This window comes from Rhopilema esculentum, chromosome 6, assembly GCF_057945365.1.
Source record: "Rhopilema esculentum isolate cy_ngs chromosome 6, ASM5794536v1, whole genome shotgun sequence".
Lineage (NCBI taxonomy): Eukaryota > Metazoa > Cnidaria > Scyphozoa > Rhizostomeae > Rhizostomatidae > Rhopilema > Rhopilema esculentum.
Window position 1 is genome coordinate 6,375,073 of NC_142820.1, and position 26,938 is coordinate 6,402,010.

Below are 26,938 nucleotides of genomic sequence, written 5' to 3' on the forward strand. Positions count from 1 at the left end.
CTTGCAGCAAAAATGTATTTAACTCACTGTCGATGAAAACTTGAAAAGGCAAAGTTCTGCGACCTTCTATTGGAAAGCCTCGCCATTCCAGTTAGCCAAGGAACTGAGTGGTAAGCAAAGGCACCTTGCATCACAACAGGTTTTTCCTTCTAAGTATGTTCGTGAGTAACACAGAACTGGTGAAACATGACCTGTTTAACAAGGCGAAATTAAATCTCAACCAGCGGCATTTCCTCGGAAAGTTTCTTTATTTCTTGCGTGTTCAAATTGTAAAAGTTTCCTGCGTCTAGTCTGTATTGCCATAAATTTGTGACTGGTGCGCTTAAGCATGGATATTTCAGGGTCAATCACGAATCCTACTTGTCACATGATCGTGTGTACCAGGGTAGCACTGGGTGGAACTATCGTAATATCCCAGTACTCATTTAACTCATTTAACACTAAAGAATGGTAGTTTACTTTTGAATAGCCAATATATCGTTGCCCCGAAATTGGCTTTTGTAATTAATGCAGATTCTTGGGAAAATACAATATCTATTAGCTGCAGAAACACTTATTCCTGTACTGTGTACTTCATGAGTTCCTTTTTGTAGAGATAATAAGAGTCATCTACTGTGGATCTCGTGGTCTGCAGACCCTTGGCCTAAACAAAATCAAACTGGGATTAAAAAAGTTTATTTTTCTAAATCAATGGCTACCTAAAAACCAACAACAGTTCTTTTTTATAACAGATATCGAAAAACAAAGCCATAAAGAGCTTATTTTCATCAGTTCTTTAAGAGCTGTCAACCTCTGAACAATGAGCTTAAACACTACAGGGCTTTAGCTGATTAAGAAAAAACTTTGAGTTAAGCATGATTGAATGAACTAGATGTATGGCAATGATGGCACTGTTCTTTGTACACAAGGAAACTGTTCTATTTAAAATGGCAAAGAACATGATTGATTCTACACCTGCAGTGGCATAAACAGGATATTTTCTTTTTAAATAAAACATTTAAAAAAGGGATGCGAAATTGAAGAGTATGTTTTAGAGACAGCATGCCCTGCATTTGAATATAAGTAAAGCATTTTTATTATAGTTTTCGAAACTTCTTCTATATATATGGGCAAAACTTTCCTTAATCTTCTGAAGGAATCCTTCCTTGCTTAAGTTGTCGGGAGATGCATCCGCACCCATGAACGCCATAGATTATCCCACTGACCTGAAAGCAACGTTCTGGAAAAAAGGAAATGAGAATCCACGCGGCAATGCATGAAAAGGAGCGCACGGCAACAATGAAAGAGAACGAACGGCAACTTCTTTAAAAAAATTTATGCTGGTGGAGATACACGCAATCTGGTAATTTTGGTCGGCAACCTGTTTGCAGGAAAGCATGACCAATGGTATTAACGGTAATTAGGAAATTTTTAATTGAACGCCATTATCAAAGTGTTTTTTGTGAATCCATAATGGCAGTTTTGGCTTTTGATGATTTGACGATGGTGTGTTGCTGCTGTTGTTGATATGTAGAAGATGGCGCTGATAAATTAACAATATCTTCATTCAATAACAATATCATCAATTTTGTTATTATGTGTAATTACGACTATCAAATTTGCTTTGATTATAGTTGCTATGGCTATGGTGCTTGATCATGATTATAAATACAAAGATTCAGAAAACTTATGACGTTTTTTAGGCCTTTGTATAGAACAGCACAGCATGATTAAGACAATCACTTCTTATCCTCTTGTAAATTTGAGTGAAAGACAAAAGAGTTCCATTCTTAAAGTTTCGTTGAGGTGGTCCGAGCTGGTGTGATCATCGCAAAAAAATTGCAAGCACTAAAGTATTGAAATTCAGATAATGTAGAGCTACTACGGGTAGACCCGAAACCTCCAGCACAAAATGACACTGTTACGTCTTGGATTCGAAAGCCTTACCTTAGCAGTAAATCCTATCTCGAATAGTTTGACTGCAACCTTTAAAATTATACAAACGATGTGGGAAAAAGTAGCAAATTTGTATCGCTGTTGTTTTATTTCCTTTTTTCCACACTGGTTTTATCATTTGACGGAATAAATGGGCGATCGTTCCAACGCGTTCTACTTTGCTAGTTTGCAATCAAGACTCGTGATTGGCTCCTCTGCTATTCTCTGCATTCTTAGGTATAACAAAAATGTTTATCAGCTGGTAGTTATGTTGCACAACCCTTAAAAAGGCGGAACAGCCCTCTTCTGTATTTTGATCTATAAAGCATTTTCTATGCTGAAACTCGGGTTTTTGAAATGTGTCATTTAAAGTCCCGTTGTAGACAAAAAACTTCATTTAGCTAAAAACTAAAATACAGAATCCCCTGGTAACTTGCAGAAACCATTTGATAATTAAACATAGAGGACAATCTCAGATGCATATCTATCCTTCACTCAGGAAAAAGAGCAGCAAAAACAACATCCGTTGTCCGACAAGTGTCGATGTTGTCCCTAGCTGTTATCATTTCCTGAGATCCACAATAAAAGTCAATTCTCTTTCTCTCGATACTCTAGTTTGTTGCCTAGCTGACTTTTGTGAGAATAAAAAAGATACACGAAGCCGACAACTGAAGATAAGCTTTTTTCCAGGTAACAGTTGCTTTGACACCTAATTCTTCAATACTTGTTAGGCCTAGCTCGAAAGCGGAATGCATTTCTCAAGTTTCATATTGTAATGTTTGATCATTTAGATATCAACTGTGCTCTTTCTATAACTTAGCTTCAATTATATTTGACTTAAGAATAATCCAATTTAAGTTCATTTCTGTTGCATCTGGTTTTACTCTTTTTACGGGAATATCATTAGATTTCAAAATTAAGAATTATTTGTCATACTTTACTACAAATGAATCTCACGTCATATCAAATTTTACTTAATCTTTAACAATTATGAAATCTTTATTGATTTCTGGGATTACTAAGCAGAGAAGGTAGAAATAGAATTCCAAAGGCTATTCTCCATCATATTTTTTTGGTAATGCTATTAAAGGTATAAAGATCAAAAGCTCCGGCCAAACACTCGACTTTTTCGAGTAGAATGTCGAGAGCGTTGTCGAGTAAAACATTGAGAGCGTTTGGCCGGTGCTTAATAAGCCAACTGGATTGGATTCCCAAGGAGCCATTGTTAAAATATAAGCGATAAAAGAGTTGAAGGAAGCTTTAAAATTCGTGACGTAGCATCGAGGTTTTGTAAGACGCTTACACTCCAGGCCTCATTCCACTTACTCAAGGTGGCGAGAATTCTAAATTCAGTAATTGATTATTGTTGTTGGTATAATTAGTGTGCAGCAGTTGGTAGAACTATAGTTGTTCAAAAACGGTGACACTGCTATTTTTAGCGTAACTCGAGTGTATTTCTTTGGAAATCATCCTTTGTTTTCAAAGTATTTTTTGTTGCAGACCTTTTGCCATAAGAAATGGCAATCGAAGTTTTGAACTTTATAAATACCATACGCAGTGAGGGTTTATTGTAACGATAAGCTCATTCCAAGGGCCTATCTCACAATTTTTGTCAACGTATAGCAGCATGTCGTCTTTTACAATTCACATACAATTCTATTCTACTTCGAAAAACGTAAAATGTACTATAAAGGAATTTTTGGTATTTCTAAGGCCATGTTTATAAAATAGAAATAGCATACATCTGACTATTGCCATAAATTGCCTGGTATCTTTCTATATGGGCCGTGTCTACGATTCCAGTCTGTAAACTTTGAGAAAAAGGTGGCAAGCGTTTATGTTCTTGATGATGATTATGATTGTAAAACCACTGTAAATGTCTACTGAATTATTTCTGTCATTTGATTTCACAGATTTTCCTGAAGTGACGGAAAATCAAAATTATGAATAACATATTTTTCGCAAAATGACAAAGAGCTTAAATATATGATGGCACTGTTTTTAGAATTGGCATCTTCGGAAATCCAGGGGAGGATCTTGAAACAGATTACATGTTGATTGAATTCCGTTATTTTCCTGACGAAACAGAGTAAACAACTTTCCTGACTTGTTCCCTGTGTTTGGCAACCTCTATGCGTTTCCTTGAAGCTGCGCGTATTACGGTAAAATTTGCGTTAACGTCATTTGCGGCAACTGTGGGCGGGATATGCTTCAACCTTCCGACAAATCATACTTTTTGACGTGAGGTATTTGTGACGTGGGATGCTCATTGCTAAGTTTTTCACGTGCATAGTTACTTTTCAAAATTCTGATATGCATGTGTGGGTAGAACTGATTGGCTTCACCAGAACATGTGAAGGCATGTGATAAGGTACAGCAAATGATCATGTTGCAACGGAAGATTCAGGGGATAAGTGGTAGGGCTCAAGTCACAAAAAGTAGGGACGCTGGAACGACCAAGGGGCAAAGGGGGCAGGCTTCAGTCAAACGGCATTTAAAAAATTCAATTTTAAGCTGCAATTTTATTTCGATGTTATGTCGGCATCTTTTTATGGGTTAACTGCTGTCATATGAAATTTTGTACAAGTCTTGGGAAACTTTGTCATGAATAAAGCACTAGTTGAACCATTAATTATCTGTAGAATAGGGGGCGCTCTCTCCTCTCTAGAAATACCCCTGCATACAACTCCCTTAATCTGTCTTATTTTGTCTCTAATTTTATTCAGTTGGTGTGTTGTAGCTTCAAATGAGCAGTTTAAGAATAAGCAGTTTTTTTATAAAGTAACTGGAAAAATCCATATAAAAAAGAACAGCTGCACCTCTAAACCTTTGAAGGGCTTTCAAATGACGTGACTTAAGGCCATTGACGCAGTCTTTGTCGGTGGAACGCGCGCCCGAGGGTTGAAGTATTAGAAGGTTTGTTAGAGGGATCAAAAGAAAGAAACATCTGGAAGTGTGAGATAATACAAAAATCTATGTTATTTTCAATTATTTGCCGCACGGATATTAATGAGATAAGAAACGAACGGGTATGATGTAATGTGGCGCAGATGAATAGGAAACCTAGATGAATGAGTGTCAGTGCTAGTTACAGTAAACAATGGTGCATAAAATGTAGAAACTATTTTTAGCATTCTATTTTCAAGATATTTGTAGAAGAGAACCATTCAAACATAGAGATATGACTTGTAAATGTGTATCAGAAAAGACTTGCCAATGTGTATTTAATCAATTTTGATACAAAAAGAATAGCAACAAGGTGAAGAAGCATCAACTTTAGCATAAATTGACTTTTTCAGCTTTGTTAGATATTTCAGCTCTGGCTTTCTCTGATACGTGAGTGCTTGTGCTGGTGACAAGTGCACATTATAACTAGGAAAGGTGGATGTCTTTTTCCATTCCTAAATGTCGATTTTGTAAACTAAACATGATCTCATTTGTTAATCTCAAAGAATGAGGTTTCGTCCAAATTTAATTAATTCAACGATAACTGAGTGTCCTGGAATCAAAGAACAGGATACAATAACCAAGTTTCCAGAAACTGATTCTTCAATCGTTAGTTTTCAATGACTAAGAAAGAAGATAAGTTTATACGCAAGTTGTTGTCAGTTTTCGGAGATTATCAGTCCGCCTCGTGTTGACAACGAGATTTGAAGCCCCGGAAAAGCGGAATTAAACATCGCAGTGCCAAGTTCCCCTGCGCCGGAATCTCGGTCACTAAGATCTATAAATTCAATGCAAATGATTGATGAGGTCCTTTGCTAGCTTAGAAGCCGATAGTTCCGCCATTAAACCAATGTGGTCGCAACATTCCCTTCATAGCAACAGTGGATTTATATGACGTCACGCTATTCGCAATAGAAACGTAACAGCCTTGTCATTGACCAAACAACTTTTTGTGATCAAAATGACGTTTCCTTTCAAAATGTCACCATCAATCGCGTTCTAGGAATTATTTTTTAAGTACAGCTACTAGCAGGTATTTCCTGTCACACAAAGTGCGGCCAAAATCTATATTTAGATTATTTTGCCAGGTAGAAAGTATATAAAGTAGCACAACCAACATTAGCATGTCAATTGCTTTCTTGGTTATTTCTAGGCAAGACGGAGACAAATTTCTTAACCAAGTTTCGTGGAAGGTAAGAGAGAATTTCCTATTTTAAAATGTTCGAGTAATGAATATTTTTATGGCCAGATACCAAATATAACAATTTTGCATTTACTTGCATTTACTTGCTATAATTAGAGTCTCAAACAATAAAAAAACATATGAGCGCACGAAAAAAGTGAAAATTTTAACAGATTATGGATTTGAAAAGTAAGACGACCAAATGGATCATGCAATGGCTATTAATGATAATCAGTTACGATTATTCATTTTTTCCTAAAGTATAAAGCATGATTTGAATTTCCTAGCTGGCAAATAAGAGCAGTTTTTCCCAGAATAGTTAAAACCTGAGATACGACGGCTCTTGTTCAGTTGAAACCGAAGGAGTGTGCACTTTGCACGGTTTCTTCCCAAAATATCTCATTTAAACTATATCAAATGCATAAACAGCTTGCTTAAGCAATTTCTGAGCAATAAAATGGTTTCTAATAAGCTGCAGACGAGCATCGAGCTCCACTTTTAATCTTTAGATTTCTATTCTTCACTTTACGTCTCAGAATACAAAAGTCGTTGCTAAAAAGTACTTCTAGCTAGGCTAGACCCAGTCTCCAAGCTGTGTTACCGAAAATAACAGCGGAGCTACTGAAACGTGATATTGAAAACTTCAAGCAATTTCTTTTAAATGTGTTTACGAGTAAAACAACCACCCACACACAGATGCTGGCTGAAGCAATAGACTCTCTCTGAGACATCGATATCCACGTTACGAGTCCTTGTGACCTGAAAGTGAGATCCTATTCCTTTTAATTAGAGCAAACTATGCAAAACAAAAACATAAACAGGATTAAATGAAAAAGACCTGAATGACTCACAACGAGTTTTATATCTTGGGTAGAAAACTTTGTTTCCAAGCTTAGTAACTTTACAAATCGTCTGTTGAATGGGACTCCTTGGGCATAGTTCTAACAAAATGCGTGACTAGCAAGAGACATATGGAGTGTACTACCCCTAAGTAGTTTGACATCCGAAACAAGAAGTTTTTTAAGATCTTACAATGTGACAAACAGTTATTCGCGAAAAATCTTCCTTAGAAACCCTTTTCACCTGCAATCCTGCGTGATTCTGCCATTTTCGCTATTCTTAACATCACACTTGCTTTTTCGTAAATTTTTTACAGACTTCAATACGTATCTATTTCATGAAGCCAATCGTCAAACTTGTAACTTCAAAATGTGGTAACCAAAGTTGTTTTTGCAAAAGTGGCGCTTAGCAAATGAGGGGTTAAGTGAAAGTGCAATAAGGAACGTGGGGCAAATAGTAGGAATCAGTGTTTAACTCCCCTGGATGGAGCTAGCACTAGTTGAAAGGAGCATGAGCACCGAGGCGGCTTTATACGTTTGGGACAGGTACATGTTGAATGTATTTGCCTTATTGAATGCTGATTACCGAAAAGCATGTTTTATGAATGTTGCTGATAACTGTAATCAGCTGATTCACCAATTCACCAATTCACCGAGTTACGGTAGAGGCAACAATTAAAAATAAAGCAAGGGTTACGCAGGGGGACAAAGTTCATGAATCAGATACATCTTTAATACTTGATAGCCAAACGCTTTCTACTTTATGCCCCCCTCCTCAGCTATGAAAGTCAAGGCTCAGCCTCATGTAAAAGGGTCTGTTAATTTTTGGACGAATATCGAAAAAAGGATTCGGAGAAAGAATAGCAAAGTCTACTTGAACGCCGAAAATTAAGGATTCAGATTTTGCACCTGTACTTTTGATTACTAGACTATTAGTATAGTTTCTGCTAGTTTCGGCTATTTTTGCATACAGTCATTAGCAGCGTTAAAAGGACCAAATTAAAGAACCCAGAACAGAGCCATTTTACACGAATAGGATACACAAGAACGTTTGATTTTATCTCACTGAAAATAAACACACATGACAGGAGCGGATCCTTAAAACTGTTTTGGATGGCAATAATGATCTGAGAGACCTGAAATCTCCCAGCGATATTTATTAAGAAGATCTTTAAACAGGATAGACTCGGTTAACGCGTCCCGTTTGAGGGACCGCAGCTCTGCAAGCCCTTACCCGAAATCTACCTTTTAGATACTAACAGATGTAGATATGCATGGAGGAGGCTAAAAATCCATAAAGCATAGAAGTGTATCAGGGCCCGCGCCACGAATTTGAAAGTGGGGGGGGCAAGGCTGGAAAAAGTAGTGGGCCAAGGCTTCTTATCCCTTTTACTGCAGCTTTAAAACTACTTGCTTCGCAAAAAAGGAGAAGCTGTGGCCACCCCCCCCTCCCCCTGTGGCGCGGGCCCTGTTATATAACAGTTTGAGATTTCTCTGATTCACAACTTATGCAATGTTGAACACCGCGTGCCAAAACTAAAGATAAATTTTACCCCTCAAATTACCAATTCAGGATGGAAATGAAACAACTCAAATTTGAAAAAAGGTTTTAAAGAATAAAGCATTATACAAATCAGGCATTTTCTGCAATATTTTCACATTTCTATAGGTTATTAAGTTTCCTCAGTTCAAATACAGTGTTAGGATATTCGAGCGAAGGATGCTCATTTAAAGGTGATTGAGACTTTTTAGAGAAATTCAAACAGATTGCCAACTCTAAAATATTTTAGGCCCTGCATGCAGTGGCGTGACCATATTTAAACGGTGTTGAACATCCCCGCCGAAAACCAAATCCGAAATGAAAGCACTTTTCCAACGAATTTGCTAACTCTGTCTGGAAAGTCATTCAAAATTCGCTTGCAAGACACTTAGGCAAAAGTCCCGCTGGTTGCCAGATTTTGCAGATCATGCAGTTATCACGAAATATACAGTTTTCGGTTGTGCAGTTTAGGACGGAATTCCAGCGCTGATGCTAGCAATCAGCCAATGGCGGCGCCAGCTACCGCCGAATGGGGAGGAAACGAGCGTATTCTCCAGAAATTTTCTTCTTTTGTCCAATACTGAACTAATCAGAGAATGCTGAAGTTCTCGTCATATGATTCTTACTCCATATGTTTATTGGTTTCTCTATTATGGTGGTAAATAAAAAGAGGAACACGTTGTGAAACAAAACTGCGAACATTTTTATTATAAATTGCAAATGACCTTACATAGAAAAGTATTCATTTCTTTGAGGTTGTACCCTTTCTGAACAATTTTTTGGGTATCATGATTATGTTGATGGGCAAATTACATGCATACATTTGATCTTAAGTAGCAGCTGCTAGGGCATTGTCAGCAAAGAGGAATCTTGGTCTAGATCAGTTTTTTAAAAGACACTATTTCAGTAACTTTCTCAAAACTACAAAAGCTACCACTTTTTCACTGTCCTAGTTTCACTATCCTATACGTTTGGGGAAAAACCACTCCTTTCTCGGAGGTTTTCCAGATTCGCATGGGTACAAAGATAGTACACCTATCAATGAAAGTTGGGGAAAGGAAACGCTGGGGATTTTTTTACTTAATACCCTTCTAACCTTATAGCAATGCCTGTTCTTCTTGACCACTATCTGTATTTCCCTATATTTCCATAATTTCCTTATATTTCCACCAAACAGAGATAATTTCTTATACCATCTCAACGATAAACGCAAAGAGTGAATTACAAATCCATTACAATCCAACAAAGTTATTAACGCCTCTTATTTAGAGATCGAGAACGCTATTACCATCCAGGATGCAACGCATGTTTACAACATACAACCTTGCTAGCACAGGCCGAACCTTTCATTATCTTGACAACTTCAGAAATAGCTTCAGGAACCTTGGGTCAGCTCTTGTTCCTTCTTTTGGCCCGAAGCACTTCCCCTTGGGGTGTGACCCAGCCTAAATGATGTAAGAAGAAGCTTAAATAGCTATTTTGAATGAACTGTCTTTCCTCTGCGTGTACTTCGGCCAATTAGACTCTGCATAATCATACGTATGGTGCGTAGGGTCGTAGTGCGCGCTGAACCAACCTTTGAGCTCTCCCTTTCCACTCAGTAGCGAGCAATGGGACCGATAATGTAATGGAAAATAAATATAACAAGATATGACATATATTTTTCTAATGAAACTGGGGTATGTCTATATTTATGATGATTATGTTGAGCAATCTGGTTGCTCGTGTTATAGCAGTAAAATTTTGCTGGTCGCGTAACAAATTTTGTACTTTGGCAATAGAGGTCTGAAATTATGCCATCTCTAATCTCTAAAGCAGACTTGATGAGAATTTTGATATAAGACATTTGAAGGCCTTGACTTTCATTTTGAAGTGATACGAAAAAGCTTCCATGTTCTCCCGAGCTCTTGGGTTAATGATACGATTCTCCATAAACATTCTTGATTTCTGGCCAATTGGCCCAGATAGGGCAAACAGCACAGATGGAGAGAACAGCGAAGGGGCTATGCCCAGTCAATAAGAACGTTGATGATAAAACTCCTATTGCGCCAAATGTTTGCTCGCCTTGTTCAAAGTGTTGGGGATTTAGGGGTGCAGGGGGAGGATTATCGTTTCAGCTCCTATTGCCTTTTGTACCAACCAGTGTTGTTTAAAAAATCCCAATGAGATCAAACTTCTTAAGAATCTCCTCAATTTACATAAAATCTAGTATTTGTTCAGTATTCCGTTTAAAACTTGAATCATGCTTATATTCAAGCCGAAAAAGAGGGCTGGAATCTGATAAATCGTTCACTACTTTTGATTGACATAAAGGATCAAATCGGCCAATCAATCATGGCTCTGTAAATAATGAATTGAATTCACAAACCATATCACAGAACGGGACACATTGATTTACGGACTGACCGGTTAATTAGCGGTCGGACTAGCCACTTTAGTTCCGTTGTTTCCAGCCATACGAAACATTAGAAAAGCTGTCAAATCGGAAGCATATGGTGTGCCAGTTATTTTAAGCATATTTAATAGAGAGCAATGGTATTTTTCCCCATACAGTCAGCGAGCGACCGTCAGTTGGTGTCACACATAGAGCGAAGTGGATAAAGAAAGCTTTTTTAAGGCTGAGTAAACGCAATCCTTAGGGAGAACACAGTGACCAAAATTTTCATTCATGCTCGAAGGTTCATAAGCTCGTGTTTCTCGACGTGCTTTACAAACAAAAGTTCTCAACAAGAAAAGGTAAGTTTGATTTGCTACAGTTGCTAAGAGCTGTACCAGATATTTGTTAACTTTGTGTCAACATGACAAGACAACACTAATTTACTTTAAAATCGCACCTTTGCCTCTCTGGTAAACATTTACTCGTAAAATAGGTATATTTTGGATAACTATTTGATTTTATGTATGATGTTTCAGGATATTGCCCATCCCAATAGAATCGACGGATTTTTTCGCATAGTCTTTTTGAAATGGTGAATGATATCTTTCAAAAACTCCACTTTTAGAGTAAACATAACTATAACGATGTTTTTCATTCATCAAGTGCTCCGCAAATCTTTCTCTACAGAGTAAACAGGCTTTTATTAATTCTGCTTAACAAAATGGGACATTTGACTTCTCTGTCAAGATCTATCGCATGCTCTCTAGCACTGTAATCATCAGAATAATTTTTCTATATACAAAATATATAAATACATTTGTGTTTCTTTAATGTTGCACACTTTACATCAACTAAAGGATGCTTATGTGGAAAAGATTTGCACCGTCATTAGAGATGTTTTTGAGATTCTATGATATTGAAATGAATAAAAGCATTACTTAGAAGTAAAGAACTTTTTCATATTTGTCTTACGATTAACGTAAATTATGGGGTCCCAAATTGTCCGTGTTCTTGAGTTCCAGTTGATGTGATGTTGCGCAAAGCTGCAAGGCAACTTTCCGCGACGTACTTCATGATTGTACACCGTAGTAGTTGCTATTACGCTGACTCCATATACAGAAGAATCTCATAACAAAGCTTCTACCTAAATACCGGGCACAAACATAGCATCCATGGCCAAAAGTATCGGAGGTCATTTTGTCATGTTTGTGATGTGAAACAATACAAGATGTTGTTCAACACGAAGCGCGCTGTATGAAGCTGCGCACCTCGCATTGCCTGCAAAGTTGGGGGCATTCCGCTCACTCTGTTCCTTTGAACATTAAAGCGCCGTCACTGTGTAACTTCAAAACAAGCGCACGCGTTGTTCTCCCTGTACTTCGAATCATTCTTCGTTCCTATTCTCTAACGAACAACAATAGGCAACTTTGTTTATACGTCGAAAACTACTGCCAGAAAGGATCGCTTCGAGTTCTGCAACACTTTTGCCCCGGCATACACAATATAATTGACGTTATTGTGACCATTCTATCAGCCGAAAGTCAGCTTCAAGTGAAAACAACTACGCATAACAGTCAGAGGTAACACGCATTAAGTTTTTCATACTCTAAACAAAAGATTTCACCTTGATATTCTGCAAAACAACACTGGGTCGCAACATCACCCTAACTCCTTAAACTTGTGAAATTCACAGATAGGTGTCACTGGAGAAATCTTAATTCAAGGCCATTCGGAAACTCGAGTCTGATAAGAATCAAAACGCTATCGGATTTGAATATGGTTTTCATTGTAGAGTTGAGGGTTTTGTAATCAGAATACTCTAGATATATTTGATATGAAAAATATGTAGTTATCGTGGGTTTATTGATACAAGACTTGCAATTTTAACTCTGAGCCAAAATATCTTAGTGCTTTTGCTAGCCCAAACACCTCTTGGGATATCTCCTGATAAAAAGAGCCGAGTTTTTGCGTCTTAGCTGAGTATTACCTTTCCGTTTTGCTCGTGAATTTTTTACAACTCTGATAGACATTGGTAGCAACATTGAGAAGGACTGATAAGACGGGGATTTTCATGAGTCTCAGGTTCCAACAGCTTCTCAAATAATTACACTTTATCCAGTCACGTTATATTGTGTATGCGCAACCGTAATTTGACCTACTGGTGACCTATGCACTGGTGAAAACAACTCATAACAGCTAAAAATAGATGATAAATGATAGGGAAGAAAGATTTCATAATTTGACGTTGTTTTCATGTAGCTTTTTAAACCATTTGCTTGCGCCATAATGGGGTGGAGGTAAGGCTTGTCTCTGAGGCCTGATCTGACCACAAAATGCCTCGACAAATGCTCTTTCAAAAAAGCAATCTTTTAATCGTTTTAATGCGATGTTATCAATGAGCTCCGACACAGGTTGAAAAATTGGGGGAGGGGGGGTAAGCAAATATTTTGACATAAATTCTATTGTTTTCCAGTAAAGTGGGGGGCATGGCCCCCGGCCCCCCTTCGTCGGAGGCCATGTTATCTTAATTTTGATGTTTTTAAATTTAATTGATAGGTGAAATCTATAATCCTATAAGTAGGCAGTTATGTTGTTATAGATGATAGTTGTAAGCAAAAGAGTTTCAGTTATAAGGCCACCGCGATGATCCGGTGATAAAAGAGATGAAATTCTGAATCATATTATTAAATAATAAGAACAATACAAATATGATCAAAAGATATATTCAGAACATAAATGTCATATCGGAAATTTTATTGATAATCTACAAAGAGATGCAATGGCCAGGTTGGGCAAGTAATTGCATGTCCCATTGCACCCGTACATCTACCCCAGTCTTATAAGTCGGCCAGTATGGAACCACAGACAATTCTGGTGGAGATTTATCGTCACAATTTATGGCGATATGTATGGCCATACAAAAGTGCTACAATATTCACTTATTGCCACAGCCCTAAAAATTTCCCCATTTGCCAGGGGCGTCAAGAACCATATTGAGCCCCAAGGTAAGACTTGGGCCCCAGGGTATAACTTGGGCCCCTAGACGCCCCGCTTTCTGGCCCCTCTTGCCATGTGTTTCATACATCGACCATAAAACGTTCTTGTTTCTCGTATCATTTCCTTAATTACTCCTATAAATCGTAAGCTAAGAGGGGTAGAGCACGTTTGCCTTGTGATGAAGGTACAATTTGTTTCTGAATATGGATCTATCTTGAATCCGTATCCCCATGAGAAGTAATCAAAGACTGGAGGTTACTTGGTGTTTTTGCGACAATAAAATGCCTTGGACGAATCCATTCATTCAAACGAATTGCAAATCCAAGGAGGATCTAGAGAAAGAGTTTATGTCAACATAGGTTGCTGATAGTGAGGACTCTATTAAGTAAGTTTAATTGAAGCGGTTTGTATTTCGACGAGGAATTTTCCAGCAGATTGGGTTTTAGTGAAGGGGTTGGACATGTCAATTTTAAAAAAGCAAAACACAAAGTTATGTTTATATTTAGAAAGTAACAATCAAGTTGAACCTGAGCTAGTACGACGAGCTAATACCGCAATGAGACCGACACGTGACATAAAAACTCGACAATATGTACGGCAAAATGAAACTTGGATTTGGAGCTATAATTACTTATCGAATGACGCATACTGAAAGTTGTTTGTCGAGAAGAAATCTGTTTCAAAGGTTTTGTGATCCGCGTTTTCAGCACATGAGAAACTCAGATGGTAGAGGTGGGAAATTAGTGATAATTTGGTAGCTTTGTTGTTTTGTTGCATGATAGAAAAGAGTGGCAAACGTAAGGCATTTATAGGCTACAGATATGATATTATTGGCATGTATCCCCCTGTTACTTAGTAATGGATAACGCATTACATTACACTCGCTATTCGTTTGCCTCCCGCCGGTGCTGGTTTGATTCTAACATTTCGGGCATTTTTTAAGATAGGGCTATAACCCCTCCAGCCCCATATGTTTCAATCATAGGCTATTGTCCACTTGTTTATATAAACAAAGGCTTGCCCCTGCAGTGAAATTCACTTCAATAAGGCTATGCTAACTATGGTCGAAGGTATGACTAAACTTGAAGAAAAAATTAATCAAACGTAACAAAAGTATATCACAACTTAGTAGAGTATTTTAAAACATTGTGAAAAAATAGCAGCATGTTATGGTGCATTTTAATGCCGTCAACTTGAGCCTCCCCCCCCCCCCCATTTTGAATTTCTTGGCGCCACCCTTGAATAGGACGCACAAATCAGGTTGGAGACCTAGCCTAAAGCAAAAGACGTAAAGAAAAAATATGGTTATTAATGTAGGACATGTAGATATGAACATGATATGAAATATAGAAGATGTTTTGAATAGTGGAATTTTTTTGTCATCATCAGAACGAGTTGTGACAAAAATTGGAAATACGGATAAGATTTATTCTGTGCCACTTCTTTTTCTGACTGTGCCACATGTTATATCTTGTCTCTCGAACCTTTACGCAGTCCTGTATGTTTTTATTATGTCAAGGAAAGATGCAATTTTCAAGTGATTCCTCTGAATAGAGAAAATGTTTGTTTTGCTGTTGTAAAATGTGGTTTTGAAGAGTCTTTGATCCCTCCGTTAAGTGGATCATCTCGAATTAAAAGAGATTAAATGTGTATCTATTTGGATACAAAAACCCTTCTTCTATCCCAATGTAAATGGCTTTTGGAACTGTATCATTGTGAAAAGCTAACCACTAAAATGACATGTCATCAAGCAAAATCTACTTAAAAACGAAACTCTTATTACATGACGGGTTAAAAGATGAGCATCCAACGTAAACAAGCTCATCCGAATTTTTGTCATTTTCTATTCAATCGCTTTTCTAAAGATGCTTAGACAACAAGGCATCGATGCAACAGACGCATTTGACAGAAAGGTTTGTTACTATGGTTTCAGCAAAATGATTTCTTCAAAGAGAAAGGTCATTAAGTAGGGGAAAGGTTTCAGAGACCAGCATTTAAATGCAACTGATGCTTCAGCTTGTACCTGATCTTCTCGCACATAGCTAGCTCTAGCAGATACGATAGTATGATATTTCAGTTTCAAATGTATATACATTATCTTTCTTAGAAAAGCAAAGCAATAGAATACGGAAGACTGGCGACGAGAAACATCAAAGAAGATGGAGTATACATACTTGCGAAGATTGATTTCAGTGCAAATCACGATGCTGTTTGTGACTCTTACGGCGATCTCGCCTTTCCCCTTGGAATCAAGCTTAAAGACAACAGATTTGCTGGAATACTTAAAATCATCAATGGAAAAAACTGAGCGTGGCTTGTCGTCAAAGCAAGAGCTGCCCGTTTTACGACGACGCATCAAGAGCCCGGTTCTTCAAGATTATGATGGGTCACCCTACGACTACATTGGAAAAGATGAGCCCCCAAAAAAGGACCCTTTGGAAGGCAGTCCGCAATTAGAATTGGACGAAGCATACAGCATCTTCCTCAGAAATCATCTTCGTGTCACAAGTGAACAAAGTGTACCGCCTAACTTTGTTATTAAAAATCCGGCAAGCATAGAGCACAAGAGAAAGTTATTCTGCAGAAGCGGGTACCTGGTGGAAATACTACCTAACGGCACTGTCCGAGGAACTCAGGATCATAACTCTCCGTACAGTAAGTGGCGCACTACAAATTTTACTCACCACTAGCTAACCTACTGACCAGGCACGTAAATAATAGGGGGGCGTGGGGGGCGTAACGCCCCCCCAAAGTTTGGAAAATTCAGTTACAGTTGGAAAACGTAACGGTTGACTTGGAATTTTTTTCTTAAGACCAAACTTGTGAATTATATATTTCAAGAAGTTTTTTAATTCAAATATAAAAATTCTAAACATTAAAATTCACAGGCTGAAGCTGACTCATCCAATCGTTTTCTCTTGTGAATCCCGTCTCCACTGGATCCAAATTGCACACTTGCCCCGTTTTTTTTTTCTTTCTTTCTGACGGGAGTTGAATCAAATTACAAACAGGCAAGGTGAATTTACGGATGAGAAACTTGAAACTTACAGTTTGGAAAAATAATACCCGCATTGATCAGAAAATATTAGAGTGGGAAATTTTTTAGAAACTACGAGTAGTTAATTCAATAAAAGATTAAGAATCTTTCAGTACTAAAAATTCTCAACGCTTCTTATAAAAAACGAGTTTATGCTAAACTCCCCCTGTTATTTGTTAATGTCCTTGAGTCCTTATCATAAATTCCTATGACAAAACTGCTGTGAAGCAAGAATATATTGCAAAAACTGCAGTAGAAGTATTTGATCAAAAAAGAGTGTTTCATCTTTCGAATCAGGCATATGCACAAGTTTGTTCTCAAGTCATCATTTCAATTGTAAAGAATGAAAAGGCATTTGGCCCTCTGAAAAGTTTAAAGGTAGTTTTCTTCGATCAAGAACGACAATAAAAGGCCCAAATTCTTGGTGCTTCTATATCGTGAAAAAATGTATTTTGGATAAAATTGATTAATTGATCTGAAAGAATACTACTAATCATTAAGTATATCTAATACTGGTTTTACTTAAATGTTTCTTTACTTCTTACAGTATGTTTAATGTTTGTTTCATGTTAATCAAAATTTAGAGATTTAGGCTTTTATGCTTTAGGCTAATTATTGAGTAAAGATTTGGTAATTATAAAGAAAATAGAACTATGGTGTTCGGGCTATTTACAAATATCAATTTGGTAGGTACAACAGATTTACTGGTCGAATGAAAAATTTCTCACTTAAAGTTGGAATTTTCATCCTTCCACGCCCCTCCAAAATTAGCAACTTGCTTTCGTCCCTGCTACTGACTATATGAAGATTTCAATTGAACTGAAAAAACTAAGCAAGCAGATAGATTTATTTTAAAAACCAAGCTCGGGATTATGAATCAGTGTCTTAAATTTTCATGATTTTAGAAATAAAAGTTTTGCAACACAAAATCGTGGAAATAAAATAACATGAAAAACACCTTATCAATCACAAGAAGTTCTTCTTTATATGTTTTGTCCACTGAACAGGAAATTTGTGCCTAATGGTCAAAAGAATCAATGCCATGGTATCTTTAAAAGAATCATTTTCTTGCAGATTCTTAAGCTCAGGGTGATCGGGGTCATGGACCGAGATACCGGGGCCGGGGGGCCTTGGCCCCAAAAACTTACGTTGCATAAGCAAAATATTTTTATCTGAACACTGATTTATCAGGGCTACCTCCCCCTCAAGCAAAAAGTGGTATCTTCATCTTTGATCGGGGTGACCATGGTTAATTGATTTTTTGGTGATCTTAGAGCTCGGTCTTTAATTAGCTTGTTCCCTAAAAAATAGGTGTACTACTAATTAAGGGGCGGAGGCGCTTTCAAAAGTAACAATCTATAATAATTTTGTATCATCTTTAAGTTGATACCAAAATAAATACTTCTGTTGAATTTTGTGGATTTGCATTCATTACTACTGGGCCTTACTGATAACAATTCTTAAAGGGAAGGGGAGTGAAAGTCATGGAACGATCGCGAATGTTTTCTACCTTTACAATGTAACCCAATTTAGCTTCAAGGACCTTTAAAGAAAGCCAATTGTTATAAGAAAGTTTAAGTTAGCAGGCTAGGCCTAATGACATCGCACCTTTCCATCGGATTCAAAATTACGTCACAAATGCCTTTAAATAGTTCGACCTCAAACGATCTGGCATTTTACATGTTTGCTACCAGCTGGAAATGTTTTGCTGAACCGTTAGTTCTCACGTGAGTGAAAAGTCGTTTGTTTTCTTTGACAAAAATAAAGGAAAGCAACATACAAAGCGCGGGAAATCATCAGTTTGCCATACGCTTATACTTCCTGTGTCGTTTGGCTGTTTTCTTCTTCACATGGAACACTTTCTTAATATGACGTCAATGAAATGGGGAAGATCAATTAAAAGAAACGGGGAGAAGAGCACAGATAATTTGTACTGAAAAAACACTTTAGCAGTAGGCTAAAACTAGCCTGTATAGCGACGGTCCATAAGTTTGAGCATTACTTAGACTTGATACCTAGCAAAAAGAAAATACCCAACTTTGCAAAACTATGTCTCAGTGCTCACAACATCAGGATTGAAACAGGTAGATACGGGACGAATCCAATACCTAGGGCTGATAGAAAATTTCTGTATTGTCAGTCTTTTAATAAAACTGCTGTGGAGGACGAAATTCATTTTTTATTAGTTTGCCCCTTTACGAGACTGCTAGGAATTTTTTGTAATCTATGATTTATTCAAAAATTCTCCGAATCTCATCCCTTGATCTTTGTGATAAGTTTATCTGGTTGTTGAGTCAAGAAGATATGGATTGTCTGATATCAATCGCTAATTTTATATCGTTGGATTTTGAGTCACGAGAATCTTTTGTGAAGTTCTCTATATGTGAAGTCGGCTCCGCTTATAGTCACTCTGGTTAAAGTCACACTAGCCTTTACAGTCACATAAAATTTAGACCCAAATATTGAAAATTATTCAATTTAGCTCCGCTTACAGGTACACTTCCAGTCCTAAATTTTCAAGTAACATTTAGTTTGACTATAACCAGAGTTTACTGTACTAAATTTGTTATGATATTAGTACTCAACGTTTGAAGTGGCAAGAACTCAGCGAGGGTACCTTCTAAAGGGGTGTATACTGATTAAACAGAAGCATTACCTTCATCTCTTTCTAGCATCGTTCATTAAAACAAACAGCTTTGATAAAAAATTGATGGAAACTAAATATTGTTCAAGTACTTCAGTATCTATAACAATTTACCAAACTAAGCCAACTAAACTAAGCGTGGATCGGAAAGCTTTGAAATAATTTTAGAGAGTGATTTATCATTTCTTTCAATTTCAGCACGGCTAACAATCCTTATGTACGCAAGGCAGCTCGTTATCATTCGGACACAAAACCAGCCGTACAGGTACCTGGTCATGACATCGGACAGCAAAGTTAAAGCCGTGGTAAGTGAAAACCTTTTACAAAAACAATACGAGCAGACGAGGCCCACCTAGCGCTTTACAAAAAGTAAAATTGTTTTTACTCAAAGAACGTAGCGTAAGTTAACACGAGCTTTACACCCTTTTGTTATTAAGACCAGGTAACGTTGGCCAAGGGATGTTCTTGTTCCTTGGATGAATTGAGGCTGCACTGTTCTTAATAGTGTTCATATTTCAGCATGAAAATACATACTGTGAACTGTTTCTAAAACAATTGAAAAACAGAATTGCATTTTAACACGAGGGAAAATTTTAAGAAATACATCTTCTAAAGAGGCTGGGCATATCGATTCATTTTTTGACAACCGAGCCTCGGTATTCTTTTAAAAAAGAATGCATACGATTTAGAATTTGCTTTGTCTGAAAATAGGAGAGGGCCAGCGCAGAGTTCAGGAAAGTGTTTAGGAAACAATGACAGGGTGTGGTTTAGGTGTGACTTTGGTTTGGTACCCATGGTAGATTTGTTTTCAATGATCATCTTCGCAATGGTCAGTCGTGTGCATGCACTTTTTCTGAACATAAGGGCGCCACAAAACCCTAAAGTGATCTGGAGATTTTAAGTAGATAGCAGATTTTGTCAACTAACCAACTGCGCGACTAAAAAAATGAGGAAAAACTGCTGTTTAGTGGCCTTAGAAACAATTTACGCCAATGTAGGTGTAGAAATATCAATGTTAAAATATAAACAGAACAACAGTAAGAACTATCTGGTTCTTATAAAATGGAATGACAAGAAGGCGACATCGCTTTTGACAATGGTCTGATTGCCTAGGAAATGTCGATGTGAAAAAACCTTTCATATTGACTTTGATACAAGATATTTCTTGACATCCATGCTTTTTGACGCAAAAGAAAAATAAATGATCCTTTTTTCCTTGCAGCCTCAAAGGACGATACAGAGCGTATTCTTTTATCGCGTTGGAAGCAAAGATGACAAGCACAATTACCTATCTTTCGAAAGAGCATACAAAAGGCGCAACAACTGGTACCTGGCACTTAAAAAGAAGGACAACGGGCAATATGGAACAATGAAGAAAGGCAAGAATACGAACCCCAACAAGCGTTCAGCACAGTTCATTGTTGTAAGATACTGAGGGTTTCGAAAAAAATACTATAGGTCTGCAGATACTCGCAGAAGGAGTCAAGTAAGAACCTTTGGCTTGACCTGGAGACCATTCCATGGTCTTGACAGCCTGAGACAGGGAAAAACTGGAAAGCACGGGTCTGCCTCCACAGTAAGTAGCGCTGTGTGCAAATATTCTCTAGCAGTGTATCGTCAAATGGACGACCAATCGTCATATCGTTAGTTTATCAAAGACTGCGTAAGTGCTTCATAGTACTTGGACATGGGTGATAATTATAATCATTTGAACTAGAAATAACTGTACAAGGTAGGTAAATTGTTGAGAACATCTTGCAGAAGTCTAAGGTACTTTTAAAGCAACCTTTTTGCTGACTGCGGATTGGTTTTCTACGTTACATAAATCGCATAGGCCAACAATAAATTCACAAAGTAAGTTTCAAAGTAGAATTCTCATTCGGGGCATAAAGCGTTGCCCCACCTTGACAAAGGTATGCAGAAAATGGGCCTCGTCAAAAACAGTTAAGCTGAAAATTCACTGTAAACTTCTAAAAAAGGTGTGCTTTTGGTTTCGGATTATATTATTATTTGGCAAACAAAATTTTCTTCTAAATTCATGTCTCCTTATTCAAGAACTTTCCCACCATTTAGTGATAAAAGAGTTGTTTGTGGTATTCGAAAATCATCAGTCTCTCAACCTACTTCCAGAAATAGGCGGAGATCTCGTGTTTAGAAAGTTTCTCTTCTTCGAGTTAATGAAAGTGTCACTTCCGTAAAACTTTAAATATCCAAAAGGTCACAGAAAAACAGTCCAAAATATAAGCGTGCTATTTCCTTCTATCACTTTCAGTTAATTCGTTTTTAAGCTAGAGAGGAGAGAAAACTGAAATACGTTGGATGAATTAAACTGCAGTAATTGCCTGTCAAGATAACAGGTTCCTGTTTGAAAGAGGAAAAAGAATAATTATCCTGTACGCTACCAGATATCGACAAGAAATTAACTCAAGTCGATTCCCAGCTTCATCTGTAAGGCCCGTCCACGTATTTTCGTTGTTCTATACTTGTTTTGCAATTATGGCTTAAATTTTAAAGAATTGCTCAACTACTTGTACGCTAGATCGTAGCCTTCTATGCTAATTATGCAAAATCTTGTATTTATTCACCATTTTCTTCTATGTTTTACTATTTCAGCTATCGTATATGATGTAATGATTGCGCAGATATCTAGTAAACTGTTGTAAATATAGGTATTTAAGATCCATTTCGGTTTTATGAAATACTTTGTAACTTATTGCATAAAACAAAGAGTGCTTGTATACAGTGATATTTTCTGAGTGAGAAACTTATCAATCTACTGTACGAAGAGCCTCACCCCAATTAACACCGCCGTTGTGAACTTTGATAAGGTTGCAGTCAAACTTATAGAACAAACAGATATTGTACTGAATGAAAGCATCGAAGTCAAGTCTTGATATGGGTGAGGTGCCAACTGTATCAGGATCTACATAAGATAAATATAATTTAATCATCATATAACAAAGGTATGGCTTTGCTCTCAAATAGACTTGGCACTATTTCAGGGTCCTCCTTTCCTTTTCACCTAGATCAACCTATTAATCTATCTTACGATACGTCACTACGTTGCTAGCAGGGATGCAAAGGAAAATTACATAACATAGATCATTGTCTTGGGGGTGTTTAAAAAAGCCCTCTCGAGTAAAGTCCCCCAGCTTTAGCAAATTAAAAAAAATCTTCGGTGAAAATAACAAAAGAGAAATGTAGCAACAAAGTCAATGAAATTATAAAAATAAAAACTACATTAACTAAACAAAGAAGAAGATTAAAAACCTTAAGCAAAAAATAAAAGAAAGAAAATATGTACGACATGCAATATTGGATTTTTAATTGCACAATTTTAAAGATAAATCACGAGCTGTTTAGAGCTTGTGTTTGGATGGTAGATTTCTTACTAGAGATAAGCCACTTTTTATAGATTTGGATCAAAAGCCCTTTTTGGTTTGGGCGGTGATTTCAAGTGTTATTTTATTCCAAATCTAAATCCCAATGTTAGATTTGAAACTGCGTTTATAGTTAAGGCTATTTGAAGGTTAAAGACTTATAGATTGTCTAATGGTGCCGTTATGTAGCCTACATGTAGACCACCCTTCCAAAAGAGGCTACAATTTCCTTTTTTTCTTTTGAAAAGGTGGGGGGGGGTCTACACGTAGGCCAACGTTATGCCTTTAGATGTCGAGTGAATAAGATCAGCTCCTCCTATCTGTCAATACCAGATCCACAACAGATCAGAAAATAAAAAGTTTATTGACATAGGTTGTTGCACAGATATATCGAAGCGGGGTTATAGGACGCTTTCAACGATTCTTGCAGAATATCATATCAATTTCAACAGCTATTTATCGACACTACTTAGCATTAAAGAGTCAATGCTTGTGGCAGCACAGCACAGAGCCACGATGGGGCTTTACATTACAAAGAATGAAAGCTTATGTTTCAGGTTTACAATTTCCTCACGTAAAGTATCACTGATCCAAAGAGAAGTTTTACCGAATTGGTTTCAGGAAAATTACCGTTGACATTTTCATAATTGGCGTGGCATCTTCTGTTTGGATGGTCATTGGCGACTGTAAATTGTTAGATCAAAGATTTGGCCACAAGGCGTGCAGGGGCGTCGCCAAAGGAGGTGGGGTTCCGGCACCCCTCCAACAATTTGTTCGTCGGCAAATCGAGGATTTTTGCCGGGCAAAAGAAACAATTTTTGTACTCACTTAACATCCTTTTCGCAACAATTGTAACGTATTAACATTTCTGTAGTATCTGAACTTTCAAAGTATAGCACTGAAGTATGAACTTTGAAACAGAAACGCATAACACAGCATATAAGAGTATTTATCTTTTGACCACCCTCATTAAGAGTGAGACACGCCCATTTTTGTCGGCAAAAAGCACATCTTTACCTCTCCGAAGATGTTTTTGGTTTCGCCCCTGAAGGACTGTATGTTGGTCCAAGCACCGATCCCTGAAATACTTCAGAGAACGATTATAGGTAGCAAACCATGTTCGAAAAAATCACAAGGGACAATTATGGCTCTTAGCATCTGTTTGTTCTTTTGGACATATTTGAAAACTCCCAACATGGCGGGATGGGCAAACGGCATTTCTTGCTAAAAGTAGGTCTCCGTTTCCGCCCTTTATGAAAATCATTTTGACTTCTAAATCACGTGACCAAACTATCTATTCAGATAATTTGACTATGGACAACATATTTTTAGGACATTGTTCAGTGTTGCTACGATTGTATTAGTTTTGTAGTTTGATAAATTGCGTCATTATTAATTATACACGAACACCTTATTGATTGTATATGATTATCTTTCTAAAAGAATATATTTGTTTTCATTCAGGGGTGATTTGTCAGTGAATTCTCAAACAAACAAGGGATGGCTTATTCTGTTTGTAAATGGGCATGAACACTTTTTAAGCACAATAGTATAAAGCGACTGCACTACTTACACCTTATATTTTAAGAGCAAATCAAGAACATTGAAGACTCCAATCAAGAACAGTCAACCAGAACTGTAATTTGCTGGTTCTCGTAAAAAAGCGTGTATGTTCCACATGTAACCTTAGTGCCGCGTAGCACCATAGTTAGTATGAATGTTATTTTACTATGATGGCACGATGTCCTAATTTTAAGTAGTTTATCTCTTAACCCACCATCATGAGTTTTTAAGATGATTATATCGACGTTACAAACGACGACTTTCCAAGATACTTTGTAGGTATCTAGAAAGATAGCATATAATTAGCCCAGTGTTTTTAAAGACTTTTTTGTTTCAAATTTGTAACGGATGATCGACATATCCCGCTTCTTGTCGCAAGGCATTCAGTTTACCATGCAAAGTAGGGTTCCTTTTCATTACGAATTTCCCCGGCTCAACTTCCGGTAATCTTTGTAGAAAGTTCGACAGCGCACTTTTTGGTAATCTTTCAATTTCAACCCAATCCAAGTGGTTTCGGAACAATGCAGGTATTCATAATGCAACGTAGGATATATGGGACCGCCAGAAATATATTTAGGTAATTTGCTAACCTCGTGAAGTATCACTAGAAGCTCCAGTTATTCAATCACGATCAACCGCCAGTTATTCATACCGAAAGTCTGTCATAAAGAAAGAGAACGCCATAGAAAGTACACAATTTTGCTTCACAATTCATCAAAGTAAAAAAATATTTAGATGATGAACTCGTAAGGGATTGGCTCGATCAACTGTGGCTCGTTATTCTTCTGTGATACGATGGCAGCACCACGTGGAGGCTGGGGCTGAAATGAATACAACACACTGTCAAGACGGGGATCAACAATGGCACTGATGCATGCTGGATATACGGACGACCCTTTGCATCATTCTTAATAATTTAAATATTAATTGTGATTATAAAATAAAAAAACACATTTTGCTATTTTAAGGAATATTATCAAATCAAACATCGACAACTAACCTTTATTTCTACTAAAATTAAGATACCAATAATCCAACTCATGGACAACTTTAAACAAACTTTATTAGTTTAGCTCTCTTAAAACTCTTAAAAGTGTTTATCTGCTTTAGAAAAACGAAATTTTGCTTTACATCTATTAAAGCTTCTGAGTTTGGTTTAACCGTTTAAATTGAAAGATACTTTATTGTGGTACTTCATCCAAATAGGGATAATATAATGAGCAAATAAATCAAATATCAACTATATTATTTGCTCACTATATTATCGTTACTTTATTTGATGATTAAATAAACTTAAAAAACTATTTATACTTAAACATGGAATTTGACATATGACTTGTTGCAGTTCAATGTCGAAAATACAACACAATGGAGCCAAAAGAGACTGCTGTGATCGTAAGTAAATACAAAAGCTGTTTAAGTTGCCTGTTTATTTATCAAGTTTTAGAACAGGTAGGGTCAGAAGAAGGTATTTGCATCCAAAAAGATCATTGTGCATAGTAATCACAAAATTGACACAAAAGATTTGGTACACTTTAACTCGGCCTTTTTTGTCATCATCCCTAAAAGGATGTTTACAAGAAACCTCAGCAGGAGCAACAGACTACTGGGAAGGATTCTAATATCTTAATTTCATAATTGCATGCAACATGCAATATACCTTATATAATCTATTAAATAAGCAAGGCCACCCCCTTTTATCTTGCTGAAGTTTTTTGTCAACAACCCAACGCCACATTGGCAAGGTCAGAGTAGATTAATCGCTTTCAGGAATTTTGATCACCGTGTACCTTAAACCTTATGCATCAAAATGCAATAACACACTTCTCAATGCCTATATTTCATCACCCCCTACCATATCACAGAAGTGGTAACTAATTTATTTGAGTTTTTATAAATTATTTCAACTAATTTATTTAAGTTGATTAATAAATGCAGTTTTATCTGATTTTTGCTTTGACATACTTTGTAAAGCAAAGCATGACAAACTTTGCAAAGCTTGAGACACTTTTACTTTACATTGACACTTAACCTTACATTTAAGAGATTGAAATTACACTCACAATGTACCAAAATCAAGAAAAATTAAAAATACAACCAATAAATATTGGTTGATATTTTGATGAATACATGATAAAATTTTTGGGCAAATCAGCAGTATCTATTTAGAAGGCACAATATCTTATAAGAAAGCAAGATGGAACAAAATGTGGAAATAAACATTCAAAAAATGATCTAAAATTTACAGCATGTATCCAGAAAGATCCATGTGAGAAGCATAAGTAAATAAAATTGTATCAATTTATATAATGGCCTTTGAAGAAAGAGCTGCACTTTAATTTCTAAATTAACATGTCAATAAACTTCTTTAACTTTACCTTCTACATTTTTCAAATATTGAAAAAGAAAACATAAAATACGAACCTTTCTCTTGCAATCCACCCTGATACCCTTCTCTTTGGCCTCTCTCTTTTTTATTTCATTTTCCTTAACACGCCTTAAAAAATGAAGTTTACGT

General features: G+C 36.8%; 2 protein-coding genes across 8 annotated transcripts in view; one reads left to right on the forward strand and one right to left on the reverse strand.

The window, feature by feature from the left end:
* LOC148960107 (fibroblast growth factor 1-like) lies at positions 1–26,164 on the forward strand. Of its 7 annotated transcripts, none has more exons than XM_089109057.1 (4): positions 1–110; positions 15,904–16,451; positions 19,676–19,782; positions 20,700–26,164. In XM_089109057.1, exons 2-4 carry the CDS (start codon positions 15,956–15,958, stop codon positions 20,910–20,912), a joined length of 816 nt encoding a protein of 271 aa, XP_088965183.1. In that variant the 5' UTR covers positions 1–110; positions 15,904–15,955; the 3' UTR covers positions 20,913–26,164. The 7 variants fall into 7 exon arrangements, with proteins under 7 accessions (XP_088965183.1, XP_088965182.1, XP_088965178.1 ...); XM_089109056.1 differs by lacking the exon at positions 1–110 and adding an exon at positions 2,542–2,604; XM_089109052.1 differs by lacking the exon at positions 1–110 and adding an exon at positions 5,956–6,053.
* The window catches only part of LOC135686503 (uncharacterized), a 6,654-nt gene continuing 4,833 nt past the window's right edge, over positions 25,118–26,938 (reverse strand). The window contains exons 6-7 of the mRNA XM_065202749.2: positions 26,845–26,917; positions 25,118–25,241 (exon numbers count right to left, since the gene is read on the reverse strand). Of these exons, the coding sequence (XP_065058821.1) occupies positions 25,152–25,241; positions 26,845–26,917 (163 nt within the window). The 3' untranslated portion in view covers positions 25,118–25,151. The remainder of the gene's footprint in view (positions 25,242–26,844; positions 26,918–26,938) is intronic.

Coding starts and splice junctions, on each gene's coding strand:
- LOC148960107 (XM_089109057.1), top strand. CDS start 15,956: ATGGAGTATACATACTTGCGAAGATTGATTTCAGTGCAAATCACGATG. Junction 16,452..19,675: donor GGATCATAACTCTCCGTACA/GTAAGTGGCGCA, acceptor TTTCAATTTCAG/CACGGCTAACAATCCTTATG. Junction 19,783..20,699: donor ACAGCAAAGTTAAAGCCGTG/GTAAGTGAAAAC, acceptor TTTTCCTTGCAG/CCTCAAAGGACGATACAGAG.